The 20481-nt window shown below is 47.7% G+C and overlaps 1 protein-coding gene across 1 annotated transcript; it reads right to left on the reverse strand.

Annotated features, from left to right (window-relative positions):
- Positions 1 to 7121: 7121 nt before the first annotated feature.
- Positions 7122 to 19265, reverse strand: LOC141582973 (ATP-dependent RNA helicase DDX3Y-like). The gene is given in 12 exon segments (XM_074392413.1): positions 7122 to 7250; positions 7592 to 7741; positions 13033 to 13269; positions 14359 to 14689; positions 15221 to 15386; positions 15670 to 15787; positions 15861 to 16042; positions 16293 to 16437; positions 16542 to 16686; positions 17099 to 17259; positions 17344 to 17431; positions 19225 to 19265. Coding segments are annotated over 12 exon segments (1893 nt in total).
- Between the last annotated feature and the right edge of the window lie 1216 nt (positions 19266 to 20481).

Here is a 20481-nt window from a genome sequence, read left to right on the forward strand (position 1 = left end):
TGCCCATCTGCAAATTCGAAGATCTAATCTGAAGTATCTACATAAAAGAAAAGAAAAAGATGCAGGTGGGGGAGGCCGGATGGGGTGACTCACCCCTGTGATCCCAGCACTTGAGAGGCCAAGGCGGGTGGATCATGAGGTCAGCAGTTCGAGACCAGCCTGGCCAACATGATGAAACCCTGTCTATTGAAGATACAAAAAATAATAACCATCAATCTCAGCAAACTGACACAAGAACAGAAACCAAACACTGCATGTTGTCACACGGACACAGGGAGGGGAGCATCATACATTGGAGCCTGTCGAGGGGTGAGACGGGTAAGGGAAGGAGAGCAGGGGTGGGGGGTAGGGAGGGATAGCAGGGGTTGAGGGCCTAGGGGAGGGATAGCAGGGGTTGGGGGGCTAGGGGAGGGACAGCAGGGCATGGGGGGCTAGGGGAGGGATAGCAGGGGGTGGGGGGCCAGGGGTGGGATAGCAGGGAGTAGGGGGCTAGGGGAGGGACTGCAGGGGGTGGGGGGCCTAGGGGAGGGACTGCAGGGTTGGGGGGCTAGGAAAGGGATAGCAGGGTGTAGGGGGCCAGGGGAGGGATAGCAGGGGGTGGGGGGCTAGGGGAGGGAGAGCATTAGGAGACATATGTAATGTAGATAAGGGGGGATGGGTGCAGGAAACCACCATGGCACGTGTATACCTGTGTAGCAAACCTGCACATTCTGCACATGGACCCCAGAACTTAAAGTACAATAAAATGGAACCCCGGAGGTGGAGGCTGCAGTGAGCCGAGATGGCACCACTGCACTCCAGCCTGGGCGACGGAGCGGGATTCCGTCGAAAAAAAAAACATGCATTTTTTTACTCATCAAAGTGTCCTTTCCAATTGCTAGAGATACTAACTCCGCCCAACTTGACTGCCAAGTGTAATAAAACACATTCTTTCATGGAGTGGAAAATGAGAAGTCATTTGAATCCCGAGTTTCACTATGAGCTTCAGATACAAAAGGTAAACTCTCGCCCCGCGTGGACCCCCCTTATTTCCGGTAAGTCACACTCTGGGGCATTGGAATGGACAAAAACCTCCTCTGAGAATGCCCCAGAGGTACACATCATTGAAAAAAGAACGTTTGAGGCCAGGCTCTGTGGCTCACGCCTGTGATCCCAGCACTTTGTCAGGCCGAGGCGGGTAGATCACCTGAGGTCGGGAGTTCAAGACCAGCCTGACCAACATGGTGAAACCCTGTCTCTAAAAAATAAACAATAAAATAAAAATAAATAAATAAATAAAATACTACAAATAAAAATGCAGGCCAGAGTCGGTGGCCCCTGACTGCCTGTCATCCCAGCCCTTTGGGAGGCTGAGGCAGGCGGATCATGAGGTCAGGAGTTCAAGCCCAGCCTGGCCAACACGGTAAAACCCTGTCTCTGCTAAAAATACAAAAATTAGCTGGGCATGGTGGCAGGGGCCTGAAATCCCAGCTACTCACTGGGCTGAGGCACAAGAATCTATTAAACCTGGAACTTGGAGTTCGAGTCTCAGGGGCCCCATTCTCAGTGACACAGAGGGAACCCCAAGGCGCTGGTGGGCTGTGAGTGGGGGCAGGGGGTAGAGGTTTCAGTGAACTGAGATTGTGCCACTGCACTCCAGTCTGGTGACAGAGTGAGACTCCATCTCAAACAAACAAACACACAAATTAAAAATTAAACTGGGCACGGTGGCTCACACCTGGAATCCTAACACTTTGGGAGGCTGAGGTGGGCAGATCACGAGGTCAGGAGTTCGAGACCAGCCTCACCAACATAATGAAACCCCGCCTCAACTAAAAATACAAAAAATTAGCTGGGTGTGGCGGTGTGCACCTGTAATCCCAGCTACTCGGGAGGCTGAGGCAGGAGAATTGCATGAACCCGGGAGGCGGAGGTTGCAGTGAGCCGAGATTGCACCATTGCACTCCAGCCTGGGCAACAGTGTGAGACTCTATTTAAAAAAAAAAAAAAAATTAAACATTAGCTAATCCTCCATCTTAAAATAAATAAATAAATTAAATTAGATTAAAATTTTAAAAGGCCGGGTGTGGTGACTCATGCCTGTAATCTAAGCACTTTGGAGGCCAAGGAGGGCATATCGCCCTAGGTTGGCAGTTCAAGACCAGCCTTACCAACATGGTGAAACCCTATCTTAAAAAATAAAAATTAAAAAAAAAAATTAGCTAAGCATGGTGGCAGGTGCCTCTAGTCTTAGCTGCTCAGGAAATTGAGATAGGAGGATCACTTGAACCCAGGAGTTCAAGGCTTCAGTGAGCTGAGCTCACACCACAGCCCTCCAGCTTGGTCAACAGAGCAAGACCCTGTCTCAAAAACTAAACTAAACTAAACTAAACATAATAGGTGGTTTTTTTTGTTTGTTTGTTTTTGTTTTTGTTGTTTTTTTTTTTTTTGAGACAGAGTCTCACTCTGTCACCCAGGCTGGAATGCAATGCTGTGGTCTCAGCTCACTGCAACCTACACTTCCTGGGTTCAAGCGGTTCTCCTGCCTCAGGCTCCCAAGTAGCTGGGAATTCAGTTGCGTGCCACCAGGCCCAGCTAATATTTGTATTTTCAGTAGACACAGGGTTTCACTACATTGGCCAGGCTGGTCTCGAACTCCTGACCTCATGATCCCACTCCTGCCTCAGCCTCCCAAAGGGCTGGGATTACAGGCATGAGCCACCAGGCCTGCCCTATGTGATATATTTATTATTTATGCTTAAATACCAGTTATTTCATATGCATTTTATTTGTAAACCTAAATCTGCTCAAAAAAGCTAAGTCCATTAACTTCTTTTATATTACCAAGTATTTTTGAGCCAATCTGTTTGGGATTTTTTTTAAAAGATGTTAATACAGCACACCAACTTCTTTCTTTTGCTGATTTGAAGTAGCAAGCATAGCTGCAGTTAGAGGCAGAGTCATAGCCTGGCTTTACATCTGGTGCTGCACTCACCTAGTTTGCTGGCCTGATACAGGCTGCCTGTGGCTCCACCTGGATGTATGTGGAAGATATCTGGGAGGACATTGGGTCTTGTTTGTCCACAGGCCCTACGAAGCTCCCTCCCACCAAGTTCTTGCCACGGTGGCCCATAGGAAACCTTCTGGTCAGGTGCTATTTATGCCTTAGCTAATTGTTTTGCCCCCATTGCTCACCCAAGGACTTTCCAAAACCCCCATTTTGCTGGATGTCCTGGAGGGAGAAATATGAGTTTGTGGGGAGGAGGGTGTCAGGGAGTGTCCAGACACTGAAACGTTTGCTTTTGCCTTGCAGAGCAAGTAGCCTGTAATCACAGAACAGGTGAGTGTTCCTGACCCCCCACCCCTTGTACTTGACATTGCAAAGGGTGAGTTGTTTATTTTCTTTTAAACCTCAGGTCAAAGGCATAACCTCCTTCCAGCTGCTCAATCCTGGAATGTACACAGTGAGAATAAGAGTCCAGGAAATCTATGAGCAATTCTGGAGCGCCTGGAGCAGCCCCCAGCTCTTCGGTGAGTGGGGTGAGTGGGCTAAGAGGGGCGTCTCTCCTGTCTCCCTCACAGGTGAGTGGAAGCTGCACACACCCACTCGGGTCATGGAAACGCAGGCCACCTGCCCCGGCCCCCGCACCGTCCGTGGGCTGCCAGGTTTTCACTGTTTCTTGGACTCGGAACCTGACCATAGTAATAATTATTATATAATGCTGTATAATCATATATATGATATATGATATATTATTATATAGTAATATATACTATAATATATCATGTATATTATATAATATATATAATTGGTATAATTATATACATGTTATAGAATGTATCACATATTATATTATATAATTATATATTATGATATATTGTATATTATGTGATATATTATTATATATTATACATTATAAGATATAGTGTTATTATAAACATATAATAATTTATGTAATTTAATAATAATTATTTAATTTAATAATATATTTTTTTTTTAGTCTTGATCTCACTGAGTCTTAACCCAGGCCAGCTGACAGAGTAAAACTCTGTCACACACAAAACATTTAATATATAATGATATTTAATATATAATAAATCATATATTATACAATACATTATCATTATATATTATTTTTGGTATATATCTGAAAAGCTTATTAAAGATATATATCATTAACATAATAATATAACAATTAATAATGTATATTATTATATTCTATATTGTGACACTTCATTATATAATTATTAAAAATTTGTTATGAAATCTGTAATTTAATAATATATATTATTAAAATGATTATTATGTCATACATAATAATAATTATTATTTTTTGAGTCTTGCTGTCACTCAGGAGAGGAGACGTGGAGGGGAAGCCAGGGGAAGCTGACAGGCAGCGCGTGGGCCTTGTGATGAGACAGCCGTGGCAGGGCAAGGGGGTGCCACCCTCTATCCAGATAGGCTGCGTCTAAGGCTTCTGCAGCCTGATTCAGAGGAGGATTGCCTCCAGAGTAAGAGCTGCTGCCGGGGAGTGGTGGCTCACGCCTGTAATCTCAGCACTTTGGGAGGCCGAGGCGGGCGGATCACCTGAGGTCAGGAGTTCAAGACCAGCCTGACCAACATGGTGAAACCCAGTCTCTACTAAAAATACAGAAATTAGCCAGGCGCAGTGGTGGGCGCCTATAATCCCAGCTGCTCGGAAGGCTGAGGCAGGAGGATCGGTTGAACCTAGGAGATGGAGGCTGCAGTGAGCTGAGATCACGCCACTGCACTCCAGCCTGGGTGACAAAGCAAGACTGTGTCACAAAAAAATAAATAAATAAATAAATAAATAAATAAATAAATAAAACCGAAAAAACAAACAAAACAAAACAAAAAGCTATCCAGGTGTGGTAGTGGTGGTCGCCTGTAGTCCCAGGTACTTGGGATGCAGGATGCTAAGGCAGGAGAATCGTTTGAACCCGGGAGGCAGAGGTTGCAGTGAGCCGAGATCGCACCACTGCACTCCAGGGTGGGTGACAGAGTGAGACTACGTCTCAAAAAAAAAAAAAAAATTTAATGCACGAACATACATACACACACACACACACACACACACACACACACACAGAGATATTATTATATAATATTGTGTATGATATATTAAACATATTATTTGTATTATGATATAATTCTGATATATGACATAATTATATAATTATATGTGATATAATTATATATTATATATGATATATATTATAATTATATAATTAAATATATTTTAATATATTATACTATATATAATATAAAATAATAACGTGTAATTATATATTATATAATCACATAATTATAAATATTATATACAGTGTACATAATATATATAGTGTATTATATATGTATAATATATAATAAATATATATAATATATAATATAATACATATACATATACAATTATATATAATTTTATATTTTATATAATAATTGTATTATATATTATATGATTTTACATATAATTGTATAATATATAGATATGTAATTATATAATTATATATATCATATATAATAAAACATCTGTGATTTACTATACAATGTTATGATTATATTATGTTAAATATTAATATATTAATATAATTATATAATATATGCTGTTATAACATATATACAATTTAAATTTTTTGTTATTAAATATATAATGTAATATATATTATTAAAAATAATAATAATTTTTAATAAGGTCATGATCTTGGAGAGCAGTGCCATGATCCATGCTAAAGACAAGGTCAAGTTGAAAGCCCTCATCCCTCTGAGGCAGGGGCGGTTCCTAGCCAAGGTGCCATCTGCTTGTTGGCCTCCATGCCACCTGCACCCAAAGCCCCTGCCAGGCTGCCGGGCATGGTGAAAGTCCCCGAGCACCTGCCAGACACGGAGGCAGAATCCTGGTGGCATTTCAGCTCTGCCTGGGCTCCAAGCTGGGGCTGGGAGGTCCGGGTGTGGCTCTGGGTGCTGGTCCACAGGTGTCCCGCAGGGGGTCACCGTCCCTGTATGGCTGTAAGTGGTTACAGAATGCTGCCAGGTGCCAAGGCAGGACACTGAAGGCAGTAGCTGTCTCAGTATAATCAATAACTGATGACTCAGTTTTAGCAGTTATACCAAATATATTTAGAAAGCATCACATAATCCATTGCATAATCAATCATGTTCAATCATGGATCTTTATTACTCTCTGCTTTAGTATTACAGCACATTTTGGTATTTTTGTTTTACTATTTATTTATTTATTTATTTTGGAGATGGAGTTTCGCTCTAACACCAGGCTGGAGTGCCGTGGTATGATCTCGGCTCCCTGCAACGTCCGCCTCCCGGGTTCAAACGATTCTCCTGACTCAGCCTCCCAAGTAGCTGGGAATACAGGTGCACGCCACCACAGCCGGCTAACTTCTGTATTTTTAGTAGAGATGGGGTTTCAGCATGTTGGTCAGGCTGGTCTTGAACTCCTGACCTTGTGATCTGCCCGCCTCGGCCTCCCAAAGTGCTGGCATGACAGACGTGAGCCACTGCGCCCGGCCCGTGTCAGTCTTATCGTATCCACAGAATAGGGTGACATGTAATTAGGAACTGAAGGGCCATTGAGAGAAGTGACCTCTTCCTTTCACGAGGGGAGTTCAGACAACACTCTGCTCCGCCTGCTCTCGGGGAAGGCCTGCCATGACCCAGGCGTGTCCGCAGACATCCAGGGCCTTAAACGCGCCTCTGCGGTGCTGAGCTCTGGCGGTCACCAACCTTGTCCGCTTTCATGGTCTGCTTTCCCACCCGGAGCTGCTTTTAAGTTCTTAGGAATCATGAGAAGAAATAATAGAGGAATCACACCTGTCACCCCAGCACTTTGGGAGGCCGAGGTGGGCGGATCACAAGGTCAGGAGTTTGAGACCAGCCTGGGCAACATGGTGAAACCCTGTCTCTACTAAAAATGCAAAAGTTAGCCGGGCGTGGTGGCAGGCGCCTGTCATCTCAGCGACTCGGGAGGCCGAGGCGGGAGAATCGCTTGAACCCGGGAGGTGGAGGTTGCAGGGAGCGGAGACCACACCATGGCACTCCAGCCTGGGCCACAGAGTGAGACTCCGTGTCAAAAAAATATATGAAACATAAAAAGAATAGACGGATCCTAAGAGCCTTTGATGTTTCTGCTAAGGACGCAGAAGCATTCCGGCGTGGCCGTGTAGTGGAATCCCGTGATGTGCTGGACCTTGTAAATGATGTCAGAGGTTCCATCTGCTGACCCTACACCGCTGAGCTGTATACAGCCAATGTCAGCACATCCAGGCATTCGAGGCCACCCTTGGAGTGCGCGCCTTGGTAGTCCTGGTCCCCAGCGCCCCGCTGGACTCTTCTCTTATCTCTGTGTCTGTGTCTTTCCTTTGATCTGTGTCTGCATACAAAACAGCACCCAGTAGACCCTCAGGGTCTGGACCCTGCGGCTGTCACTTCCAGGGTGCAAGTGCTCAGTCTAGGTCCCTGGAATGCAGTAGAGTCATCTGTGCGCTGAGGACGAATGCACGAGTCAAGAGGAGGTTCCCGCTGGCTGCCACCCCGCCTGGCCGCCGCCTGTCTGCTGCCGGGGAGAGCGCACGGCACCTGGTCCCCCCAGGGTGGCCCCTGGTCCCTGAGCTCCTCACGATTTTCTCCTAGTGTGTGATCAGGAGGAGGGCCTGCACACCGAGCCTGGCGGATGTCACTGCTCATCGCGCTGGGGACGTTGCTGGCTGTGCTCTGTGCTGTCCTGCTCTGCAAAAGGTGAGCCCTTCTTGGGAACAGGTTGATAATATCACAAAAAACCACACCGAGGCTCATGCCTGTCATCTCAGCACTTTGCGAGGCTGAAGTGGGTGGATCACCTTAGGTCACAAGTTCAAGACCAGCCTGGCCATCTTGGTGAAACCCCATCTTTAAAAAAATAAAATAAAATAAACACCAAGACAGTGGATCGCTCAGCAAGGGTGCACCTCACGGGCAGTCTTGTCAGAAGAGTGCCCCTGAACAAAGGACACGGGGACATTTATAACTTTTTTTTTGAGATGATTTCTCACCCTGTTGCCTGGGCTGGAGTGCAATGGTGCGATCTCGGCTCACCACAAACTCCACCTTCCAGGTTCAAGCCATTCTCTGGCCTCAGCTTCCCGAGTAGCTGGTTTTACAGGCACCTGCCACCACACCCGGGTTTTGTTTTTGTTTTTGTTTTTGTTTTTTTTTCAGACAGAGTCTTGCTCTGTCGCCATGCGCCAGGCTGGAGTGCAATAGCACAATCTCAGCTCACTGCAACCTCCATCTCCCGGGTTCAAGTGATTCTCCTGCCTCAGCCTCCCGAGTAGCTGGGACTGCAGGCACATGCTACCATGCTCGGCTAATTTTTATATTTTTAGTAGAGACGGGGTTTCACGATGTCGGCCAGGATGGTCTTGATCTCTTGACCTTGTGATCTGCCCGCCTCAGTGTCCCAAAGTGCTGGGATGACAGGCGTGAGCCACCGTGCCCTGCTAATTTCTGTTTTTTAGTAGAGACGGCGTTTCACCCTGTTGGCCCAGCTGGTCTTGAACTCCTCGATGGAAGTGATATACCTGCCTCAGCCTCCCAAAGTGCTGGGATTACAGGCATAAGCCACCATGCTTGGCCACTATTATTATTTTATTCATTTATATATTTATTTTTTGAGTCTCGCTCTGTCACCAGGCTGGAGTGCAGTGGCGCAATCTCAGCTCACTGCAACCTCTGCCTCCCCGGTTCAAGCGATTCTCCTGCCTCAGCCTCCCGAGTCGCTGGGACCACAGGCACGTGTCACCATAACTGGCTAATTTTTCTATTTTTAGTAGAGACGGGGATTCACCCTGTTGGCCAGGATGGTCTCGAAGCCCTGGTCTCAAGTGATCCGCCTGCCTCGGCCTCCCACACTGCTGAGATGACAGGCCTGAGCCAGCAAGCCTGGACCCTTGAGAATTATTCACAGATCCTCCGCCAGTTTTCGTCCCCTACCGTCCCCTGCCAGGATGTCTGCAGAGCTGAAGCTCAGGGCTCTGGTGGGACCGGAGGTGTCCCCAGGGTGGAGGAGGCAGGGTTGGTTCCCCGGCCCTGCCATGTGAGCCTGACAGAGTCAGAGGGCGGAGAGCCAGGCTTTCTGTGGGGGCAGGGCCCGGGTAAGGTCAACACTGTCCATTTGGACGGGGAACAGGATCCGTCTTGCAGGCCAAGTCTGGGTTTTCGTTCCCCAGCTGGGTCCCCCCAGGTCCTGTGTCCTCGCTGGCTGTCAAAGCCCCACAATCTGTCAAATGGGGGCCAGGCACGGTGGCTCACGCCTGTCATCCCGGCACTTTGGGAGGCCGAGGAGGGTGGATCACCTGAGGTCAGGAGTTTGAGACCAGCCTGGCCAACATGAAGAAACCCTATCTTTACTAAAAATAACAAACAAAAAAATAAAAAATTTTAAAAAATTATCTGGACTTCGTGGCTGGTGCCTGTAATCCAAGGTACTCGGGAGGCTGAGGCAGGAGAATGGCTTGAACCCGGGAAGTGGAGGTTGCAGTGAGCTGAGATTGCACCACTGCACTCCAGCCTGGGTGAGTGAGGGAGACTCCATCTCCAAAAAAGAAGAAAAATCTGTAAGGCTGGATGCACTGGCTGAAGCCTGTCTTGCCAGCACTTCGGGAGGCCGAGGCGGGCGGATCACCTGAGGTCGGGAGTTCAAGACCAGCCTGGCCAACATGGAGAAACCTCATCTCTACTAAAAAAAAAAAATCCAAAAATTAGCCGGACATGGTGGCTCATGCCTGTAATCCCAGCTACTCAGGAGGCTGAGGCAGGAGAATCCCTTGAACCTGGGAGGCGGAGGTTGCTGTGAGCTGAGGTCTCCCCATGGCACTCCAGCATGAGTGACAGAGCGAGACTCTGTCTCTAAAACAAACAAACAAAAAAAGTCTGTGAAATGGGTGTCAGGTGACTTCTGTCTCCCAGAGGGCTGGAGGAGGAGGAGGCAGAGGGGGTTGCTGCCCGCTGCGGGCTCAGGTCATAACCTCGGTGATCTGAGGGAGCAGGGCCTTCGTGGGAGGCGGGGGTACCAGCGCCCAGTTCCTGACACTCCTGAGTCAACTGCTCAGGGGGTGTCTGGGCCTCGGGGACAGGGAACATAGAGGCCCCCTGAGCAGGTGACTTGCTTGAGTCTTTTGCTCGGTCTTGTCGTCTTTACGGCGTCTTCTGGACACGCTGAGCCCCTCCGGGTGATGACGTGTTTGGTGCTGGGTTCAGAGCAGGGCGGCTTCTCTTTCCTCCCAGGTACCTCGTGGTGGAGAGACTGTTTCCCCGTCTCCCTCACATGAAAGACCCCATGGGGAACAGCTTCCGAAATGATAAGCTGGTACGTTGTGTTTCCTGCCAAGGGAGGGAGCTGGGGGCGTGGCGGGCACTTTGGGAGGCTGAGGCAGGCAGACAGCTGGAGGCCAGGCAGTGGAGACCAGCCTGGCCAACATGGTGAATAAAACCCTGTCTCTACTACAAACAGAAAACTGGCCGGGCACAGTGGCGAGTGCCCGTCATCCCAGCACTTTGGGAGGCTGAGGTGGGCAGATCACGAGGTCAAGAGATCAAGACCAGATTGGTCCACGTGGTGAAACCCCATCTCTACTAAAAATACAATAATCAGCTGGGCATGGTGGTGCATACCTGTCATCCCAGCTACTCGGGAGGCTGAGGCAGGAGAATCCCTTGAACCCGGGAGGTGGAGGTTGCAGTGAGTGGAGATTGCACCCCTGCACTCCAGACTGGCTAGTTTTTCTTGGTTGGGTTTGTTTGGAGATGGAGTTTTGCTCTGTTGCCCAGGCTGGAGAGCAGTGGTGTGATCTTGGCTCACTGCAACCTCCGCCTCCCGGGTTCAAGAGATTCTTCCTCAGCCTCCCGAGTAGTGGGATGACAGGCGCCCGTCACCACGCCTGGTTTACTGTTTGTATTTCCAGTGGAGACTTTTTTTTTTTTTTTTAAGTAGCTGGGCATGGTGGTGGGCTGGAGCAGGAGGACTGCTTGAACCCGGAGGCGGAGGCTGCAGTGAATGAAGATCGCCCGGCTGCACTCCAGTGGATGAGGAGTGACAAGGGCTGGTGCAGCAGTCCTGACGGGCGGCTGGGAGAAACTGCAGAATGAAGGGAGTGGGGGTCACTGACTCCCAGCCCACCGTGACCATGGGCAGTCACTGCGCCCACACCCCGGGACAGAGCACGTTTGAGACTGCACAGCCCCGAGAATTAGGATACTGCGTGTCTTGTGTGGGTGTGGCCAGCTCACCCGGCCTTGCCTTTTTTATTTTCTGAGACGGAGTCTTGCTGTGAGGTCCAGGCTGGAGTGCAGTGGCGTGATCTTGGCTCACTGCAACCTCCGCCTCCAGGGTTCAAGCGATTCTCCTGCCTCAGCCCCCTGAGTGGATGGGATTACAAGCACGTGCCACCATGCCCAGCTAATGTCTGTATCTTTAGTAGAGCTGGGGTTTCTCCATGTTGTTCAGGCTGGTCTCGATCTCCTGACCTCAGGTGGTCAGCCCGCCTCGGCCTCCCAAAATGCCAGAATGACAGGAGCCAGCATGCCCACCCGGCCACTTCCTCTTGCCCTCTCCCTTCTCTGCAGGTGGTCTGGGAGGCGGGCAGAGCCGGCCTGGAGGAGTGCCAGGTGACGGAGATACAGGTCGTGGAGAAAAGCTGAGACCCGGCTCAGGGCCCGTCAGGGCTGCCTGCCTCTCCCTGGCTGGGCGGGGCGCCCGCACATTCTGGGTGCTGGACACACATTCCTGACAGTGGTGGGCACGGGAGAGGCCCCTGTTGTTCCGTCCCAAGCTGTCGGGAAGAGGAAAGAACAGACCTGTGTGTGTTTCTTTCACAATAAACTGCTTTTTAACCCACTCACTGGTCCCTGTCTCAGATTCAGCCATGTCCCTCCAACACTGTCAGAGCGCCTGTCTCAAGTGTTTGGTTTTTGATTCAGAGTGTGGCTGTCGCCCAGGCTGGAGTGCAGGGGCACGATCTCGGCTCACTGCAACCTCTGCCTCTGGGGTTCAAGCATCTCCCGCCTCGGACTCCTGAGTAGCTGGGATTACAGGAGGCCACCATTACTCCTAGCTCATTTTTTTGTATTTTTAGTAGAGAAGGATTTTCACCCTGTTGGTCAGGCTGGTTTCGAACACCTAACCTTGTGATCCACCCGCCTCGGCCTCCCAAAGTGCTGGGATTACAGGCATGAGCCACCGCGCACAGCTAAGGTTTGTATTTTTGGATACAGACGGGGTTTTGCCATGTTGGCCAGGCTGGTCTCGAACTCCCGACGTCAGGTGGTCTGCCCCGCGTGGCCTGTCAAAGTGCTGGGATTACTGGCATGAGGCACCGTGCCCCCGGCCTCCAGCGTTTTATAACGAGGTCTTCCAGTACTTCTGGGAAGCACGTTTGCTTTGCTGCTTTTGGACCGTGTGACTCCAGGCTGGCACAGGACCCTGGATGCTGGTGTCCTTTCATTTTTTTGAGACAGCGTCCGCCTCTGTTGCCCAGGCTGGGGTGCAATGGCAACCTCCGCCTCCCGGGTTCAAACACTTTTCTTGCCTCAGTCTCCTGAGTAGCCGGGATTTCAGGCATGTGCCACTGCGCCCAGGTAATTTTTTTTTTTTTTAATTGTTAGTACAGACAGGATTTCACCATGTTGACCAGGCCTGTCTCGAACTCCTGACCTCAGGTGATCCGCCTGCCTCGGCCTCTCAAGTGCTGGCCTGACAGGCATGAGTCACAGCGCCCGGCCACACTGCTGGTCTCTTTCAAAGCCACCTCACAGTGTTTTCATAGATGTCCCTAAAGAAGCTGTGTACACGCAGCTTTCTACCCGTAGGCGACAGGAGCTTCCCGTATCCGGCAGGGGCTGTGCCCTGGCAGGTCCAGTCATGCTGACAGCCTGAGGCCAGCCCGGAGTCTTCCGTGTCCCGACCTCCTGCCCCAGAGCTGGACGCTGGCTTCACTTCCCATCCCCTCTCCAGGCCCTGTCTCCCGATATGGGGTCCTCCTGACCGAGCCTCTGCTGAGTGTGAGGCCTTGAGCTGCACCCACGACCCCAGTGAGGGTCACACTGAAATTGGGTGCATGAAGCCACAGGACAGGAGGCGTCAGCATGGTCTGAGTGGCGGGGGATGTCAGATGGCCAGGCCGGGGCATCCTGGTGCAGGAACAGGGTGACCTGGCAAGGAGGGTGCCCGACAGCCCCCCTGCAGCCCCCAGGGATGGTCCCAATGCCTGCAGATCTAACACCTAAAACAGGGAACCCACCCAGGGAGCCAGTCGAAGGAATGAACCGTGATTGTTTTCTGAGATTCTTTTTTGAAGAGTTTCACTCTTGTTGCCCAGGCTGGAGAGCAGTGGTATGACCTTGGCTCACGGCAACCAGGTTCAAGTGATTGTCCAGACTCAGCCTCCCAGTAGCTGGGATTACAGGTACTGGCCACCACACCCAGCTAATTTTGTGTTTTTAGTAGAGACAGGGTTTCACCACGTTGGTCAGGCTGGTGTCGAACTCCCGGCCTCCGCCTCCCAAAGTGCTGCACTGACAGGCTGAGCCACTCCTCCACAGCAGAACTGTGACTTTCTCTTGAATCACGCCCCCAGCCGTATCATCATGTATTACTTCCTGTGAAGTGACCTCCAACACGCGGCTTGCCCAGAGCCTCGACTTTTGCAGATTCTGCAGGACTGGCTGGCTGAATCACTTGAGGCCGAGAGTTCACAACCAGCCTGAATGGCATGGAGAAACCCCATCTCTGCTAAAAACACAGAATTAGCTGGGTATGGTGGTGGGTGGGTACCTGTAATCCCAGCAACTCCGGAGGCCCAGGTTTCACTCCAGCCTGGCCAACAATAGTAAAACTCAGAGAACAAACGCGCCACCTGCCCAGGGAGCCAGCGGAAGCTGCCCCATTAGTTCCACAGGACGGAACCGGGGACTGTTTGTAAGAGACAGTCTCATCTTTTCTCCAGGCTGCAGTGCAGTGGTGGGATCTCAGCTCACAGCAACCTCCGCCCACCTCCCAGGCCCACGCGACTGTCCCGCCTCGGTCTCCCAGGTAGCTGGGATTACTGGCAGGGGTACCATGCGCAGCTAGTTTTGGGTTCTTAACAGGGACGGGGTCGCTCCATGTTGGCCAGGCTGGTCTCAGTCATTCTGGCACTCTGAGGGTCTGAGGTGGGAGGATCACGACGTCAGGGGGTTGAGACCGTCTTGGCCAATGAGGTGAAATGTTGCCTCTACCAAAAATATAGAATTAGCAGGGGCGGCGCCAGGCGCCCGTAATCCCAGCCACTCGGGAAGCCGAGGCCCAGTGAAATGAGATCGCACCACCGCACTCCGGCACGGGTGACAGCGACTGCTGCCCACACCCAGAAAGATCCTGCCTTTCGCGGCCGGGATTTCTGGGCAGCCCACGGCTCTCCTGGAACGCCATGGCTGCCGGCTGTGTCCCGACCAGGGGCTGACACCGCGAAGCTCCCACACTGAGGCCGCTGGAGACTCAGCAGGGCGTTTTCCTCCCCCGCAATGACTGCGGTGTGGAAGAGCCGGGACACAGCTGCCGCACCTGGCGGTGAGGACCCTTCCTGGTGCACGGGGACAGCTTCCACTTTGGGGATCCCAACTCCACTCGATGCTGGAATGGAGGCCCCAGGGAGATGCCAGCAGCTGGGCGGGGAAGACAGGGGATCAGGCCTGCTTCAGTTTCCCCAGATTCAGGTTGGAAGCTTCTGTCTAAAGCGATGGAAGTGGGGGGTCTCTGGGAAGAGACGAGGCAGGGACCCCTGAGGGATGATCAGTCTGCCCGTAAAAGGGACTCCAGGCCCAGAGTGGTGTCTCACTCCTGAAATCCCAGCAGTTTGACGGCCAGGCGGGTGGACCACTTGAGGTGAGTTCAGAACAGCCTATTGCATATTCCTGCTTAAACTTCCCAATTCCCAATTTAATTTTTCACTTCAGTTCCATTATGTTCTAACAGGAACCTTACCATTATTGTTCCATGTGTTCTAACAGAGTTTCTAAAGTACTCAGTCGTGAAGAACTGACACTTAATTCCATGTCACCCTTTCTAATAATTACCCCTTGCCCAAAATGTTTATGTATTATAGTTGAAACTAACTGTTTAACACGTTACTCGCAGAAAAGTTAACTCTGAAACATTGCTGCCCCCAGTAAGTAACAACGAGGGTGAAGGCTCACAACACTGTGTACCTTTTAGATCGTCCACGATTGCCACCCCTGTAGTGGTGTTCATAAGCCATATGTTCCAACCAAGAAGGCACTTCTTGTTTGGCTTCTACAAGAAGATCCAACAAATCCTTTGTAATATTCACATTTTTTTCATTAAAGAATGAGGTGGCAAGGCCTACGGAGATCGAGAAAAGTACATGAACTTTCCATTAAGTAGCATGGTGTTCTTACATTCCTATATTCCTGTATAAAATACTGTAAGTCAAAACTAAAATATGACATTGTGAACTGTAGCACAACCAAACCAAAGGGACGGAAAGAAAAGTTTAGTTCGCTGATTATTCTAAAATTTTCCCTCAGATATAAACGTTCTATGTTGAAGGTTCTTTGTCAAATCTTTGTTGCATGCATCACAATAAAAAAAAACTAAAAATCAAACTTGCTGACAAAATCCTTACCCAGGTTTCCTACACGTCCTGTACGGCCAATACGATGCACGTATTCTTCAATATCGCTTGGCAAATCAAAATTGATAACGTGTCTCACATTTGAAATGTCCAGTCCTCGTGCTGCCACCTGAAAAGCAACTTTTATTTTAAAAAAAAAGCACTACACACACATGATTAATTAAAAAATAAACTTTACATACAGCTGTAGCCACAAGAATTGGGCTTTTCCCCGAGCGAAACTGGTGAAGGGCCTCCTCTCGATCTCTCTGGGATCGGTCTCCATGAATGCTAGTACAAGCATATCCTTCATGGTGTAAGAAATCCTCCAGGGAATCCGCTCCCTTTTTGGTCTGGACAAACACCAAAGTCAGTGAATCCCTCCCTGAAAAATCAGAAGGCTTTGCTTACTCATAATCAATTAGCATCGCTGGTTAATCTAAATACTAACTGGGTTAATTCTAGTCCTTGTGCTAGAATAAATCCTGGAAGCAAAGCAAACAGACCCAATTAGAGTAAACATTGTTCTAACCATGTTTAGAATGAGGAGGAGAGGCAGGGGGAAGGGACAGAAGAGATGTAAAGAGATGCTCCTTACGGGTAACTGACACTATTATTATTATTCATAATTTTACCTGCTGTCCCCAACAGGTCAAGCAGAAATGACCGTTTATCTAAGTCTGCCACCCAAAATACTTTCTATTTGATGTTCTCAGAGGTAGAGCCTACTCTGCCTACAGCCAAAAAGATATATTCATCCAAAAAGTCACGAGCAAGCATCTGAAAAAGTGAGAAAAATACTCAATTACCTACTTCAGTACACAAATTATCTAAGGATAATAAACACAAATGTTCTCAACATAAATGGAAACATCAAACAATACCTGTATTCCTTTAGGAAAAGTAGCACTAAACATCATAGTCTGACGAACACCCTTTGGTGGCATACTATCTTGTTCAACTATACGACGTATCTGAGGTTCAAATCCCATATCCAACATCCTATCAGCTTCATCCAACACTAAGTACCTGTTATGAAAAACCCTCAGTTGATCCTGGATCATCTGATCTGAGAAACTAATTACTCGGCATAGTTGCGTAACTAATTACACGAATGTAGTCCCTCGATCGGGAAATGTTCCAGTGTCACAATCTGATACATATGCAACAAACGCATGCACGCATGCACACACACACAGAGAGACACAATCATGAGACAACACGGCTCAAGATGACAACCAAATGAGCCATATGTTGACTGCTAAAACTTAGAGCCTCTATTAAAATTTCACTTACTCTTAAACAAAAAGGTTAACTGCAATTTTCAAAACCATGTGGCAAATTAAATTATCAAAGTTCAGGCAGTCCTAGTAAAATACTACAGAAGTAATCAACTTCTAATACAAAAACAGATGCATCCCATATGAAAAAACTGACGTACTTGCAGAAGTCTAAGGCAATCTTTCCTCTTTCCATCATATCCACTAGACGTCCTGGAGTGGCTACTAACAAGTGGCATCCACGTTTTAAGTCCCGAATCTGCTGACCCATATCAGCACCACCATAAACTACACAAGGGCGAACTCTAGATCGGTAAGAAAACTATAAGCAAAGAACATGTCAGTGGCCATAAAAACATCATTTGATCAATGAGAAAAGCAATAATCGCCAAAATGAGTATTTTACTTTTCTGGCTTCCTCATAGATCTGTAGAGCCAATTCTCTCGTTGGGGCTAAAACCAAGGAAATTGGGTATTGCTTGTGGCACCCATACATTCCTCAATTTCAGACCTTGTTATTGGTCTATTCGGGGATTCGACCTTGTTATTGGTCTATTCCTGGTTTAGTCTTGGGAGGGTGTAAGTATCCAGGAATTTATTCATTTCTTCTAGATTTACTGATTTGCCTAGAGGTGTTTATAGTATTCTCTGATGGTAGTCTGTACTTCTGTGGGATCAGTGGTGATATGCCCTTTATCATTTCTTACTGCATCTATTTGATTATTTTTCTCTTTTCTTCTTTACTATCAGCTAGTGGTCTGTCTATTTTGTTGATCTTTTCATAAAACCAACTCCTGGATTCATTGCCTTTTTTTTTTTTTTTTATGTTCTTTTGCATGTCTATCTTTTTGAGTTCTTCTCTAATCTTAGTTATTTCTTGTCTTCTGCTAGCTTTTGAATTTGATTGCTCTTGCTCTTCTGGTTCTTTTAATCACGACATTAGGGTGCTGATTTTAGATCTTTCCTCGCTTCTCATATGGGCACTTAATGTTATAAATTTCCTTCTACACATTGCTTTGATCATGTTCCAGAGATTCTGGTATGCTGTGTTTTCATTCTCATTGGTTTCAAACAACATCTTTATTTCTGCCTTCATTTCATTATTCATCCAGTAGTCACTCAGGAACAGGCTGTTAAGTTTCTGTGTAGTTTTGGGGTTTTGAGTGACTTACTTAATCCTGAGTTTTAATTTGATTGCACTGTGGTCTGAGAGACTATTTGTCTCTGATGTTTTTTTCTTTTGTATTTGCTGAGGAGAGTTTTCCTTACAATTATGTGATCAATTTTAGAATAAGTGCAATGTGGTGCTTAGAGGAATGTATATTCTGTGGATTTGGGGTGGAGAGTTCTGTAGATGTCTTTCAGGTCTGCTTGGTCCAGATCTGGCTCACATCCTGGATATCCTTGTTAATTTTCCATCTTGTTCATCTGTATAATGTTGACAGTGGGTGTTAAAGTCTCCCACTATTATTGTGGGGGGGGGGGGGTCTACGCCTTTTTGTAGGTCATTAAGAACTTGCATTATGTATTGGGTGCTCCTGTATTGGTTGCATATTTATTTAGGATAGTTAGCTCTTCATGTTGCATTGATCCCTTTATCATCTTTGATTTTGCTGGTTTAAAGTCTGTTTTATCAGAGACTAGGAATGTGACCCCTGCCTTTTTTTTGCTTTTGCTTTTGCTTTCCATTTGCTTGGCAAACCTTCCTTGATCCTTTATTTTGAGCCTATGTGTGTCTTTGCATGTGAGATGGGTCTCTTGCATACAGCACACCGATGGTTCTTGACTCTTTATCCAACTTACCACTCTGTGTCTTTTAATTGGGCCATTTAACCCATTTACATTAAAGGTTAATACAGTTACGTATGAATTTGAACCTTCCATTTTGATGCTAGCTGTTTGTTTTTCCAGTTAGTTGATGCGGTTTCTTCATAGTGCCTATGGTCTTTACAATTTGGTATGCTTTTGCAGTGGCTGTTACTGGTTGTTCCTTTCCATGTTTAGTGCTTCCTTCAGGAGCTCTTGTAAGGCAGGCCTGCTGGTGACAGAATCTCTCAGCAGTTGCTTGTCTTTAAAGAATTTTATTTCTCCTTTGCGTGTGAAGGTTAATTTGGCTGTATATAAACTTTTGGGTTGAAAGTTCTTTTCTTTAAGGATGTTGAATAATGCCCCCACCCCCCACAACACACACACACACACACACACACACACACACACACACACACATGCACTCTCTCTTCTGGCTTGTAGGGTTCTTGCCAAGAGATCCACTGTGATTCTGATGGTCTTCCCTTTCTCTCTGGCTGCCCTTAGCATTTTCCCCTTCATTTCAACCCTGGTGAATCTGACGATTACGTGTCTTGGGGTGGCTCTTCTCAAGGAGCATCTTTGTGGTGTTCTCTGTCTTTCTGAATTGAATGTTGATGTGTCTTGCTAGGTTTGGGAAGTTCTCCTAGATTAAAATATCCTGAAGAGTGTTTTCCAACTTGGTTCCTTTCTCCCTGTCACACTCAGGTACACTAGTCAAATGTAGCTTTAGTCTTTTCACATCATCCCATATTTCTTGGAGGTTTTGTTCATTTATTCCCACTCTTTTTTCTCGAATCTTGCCTTCTCGCTTTATTTCACTGAGTTGATCTTCGATCTCTGATATCCTTTCTTCCGCGTGATCAGTTCAGCTATTGGCACTTGTGTAGGCTGCACAAAAAGTTCTCCTGCGGTGTTTTTCAGCTCCGTCAAGTCGTATATGTTTTTCTCTTCACTGGTTATTCTAGTTAGCATTTCGTCTAACCTTTTTTTCAAGGTTCGTAGCTTCCTTGCATTGGGTTAGAACAGGCTCCTTTAGCTTGGAGCAGTTTGTTATTGCCCACCTTCTGAAATCTGCTTCTATCAATTCCTCAAACTCATTCTCCATCCAGTTTTGTTCCCTTGCTGGTGAGGAGTTAAGATCCCCAGGAGGAGAAGAGGCGTTCTGGATTTTCAAGTTTTCAGCCTTTTTGCACTGGTTTCTTCCCATCTTTGTAGATTTTATCTACCTTTGATCTTTGAAGTTGATGATCTTTGGATGGGGTCTCTGAGTGGACGTCATCTCTGTTGATGTCAAATCTATTTCTTTCTGTTTGTTCATTTTCCTTCTAACAGCCAGTATCGTCTGCTGCAGGTGTGCCAGAGTTTGCTGGACACCCACTCCAGACCGTGTTTGCCTGTGAATCACCAGCAGGGGCTGCAGAACAGCAAAGATTGCTGCCTGTTCCGTCCTCTGGTAGCTTTGTACCAGAAGGGTTCCTGCCAGCCAGAAATGTCCTGTATGAGGTGTCTGTCAGCTCCTGCTGAGCAGTGTCTCCCATTCAGGATATATGGGGTCAAGGAGCCACTTGAGCAGACAGTCTGTCCCTTATTAGAGCTCAAAGGCTGTTCTCCCTTTAGAGCTACCATGCAGCGATGTTTAAGTCTGCTGAAGCTATAGCCACAACTACCCTTTTCCCAGGTGCTGTGTCCCAGGAAGGCGAGAGCTGCATTTACAGGTCCCCGGCAGGCTTCTGCC

The sequence above is a fragment of the Saimiri boliviensis genome, chromosome Y (genome assembly GCF_048565385.1).
Source record: "Saimiri boliviensis isolate mSaiBol1 chromosome Y, mSaiBol1.pri, whole genome shotgun sequence".
Taxonomy (NCBI): Eukaryota; Metazoa; Chordata; class Mammalia; order Primates; family Cebidae; genus Saimiri; species Saimiri boliviensis.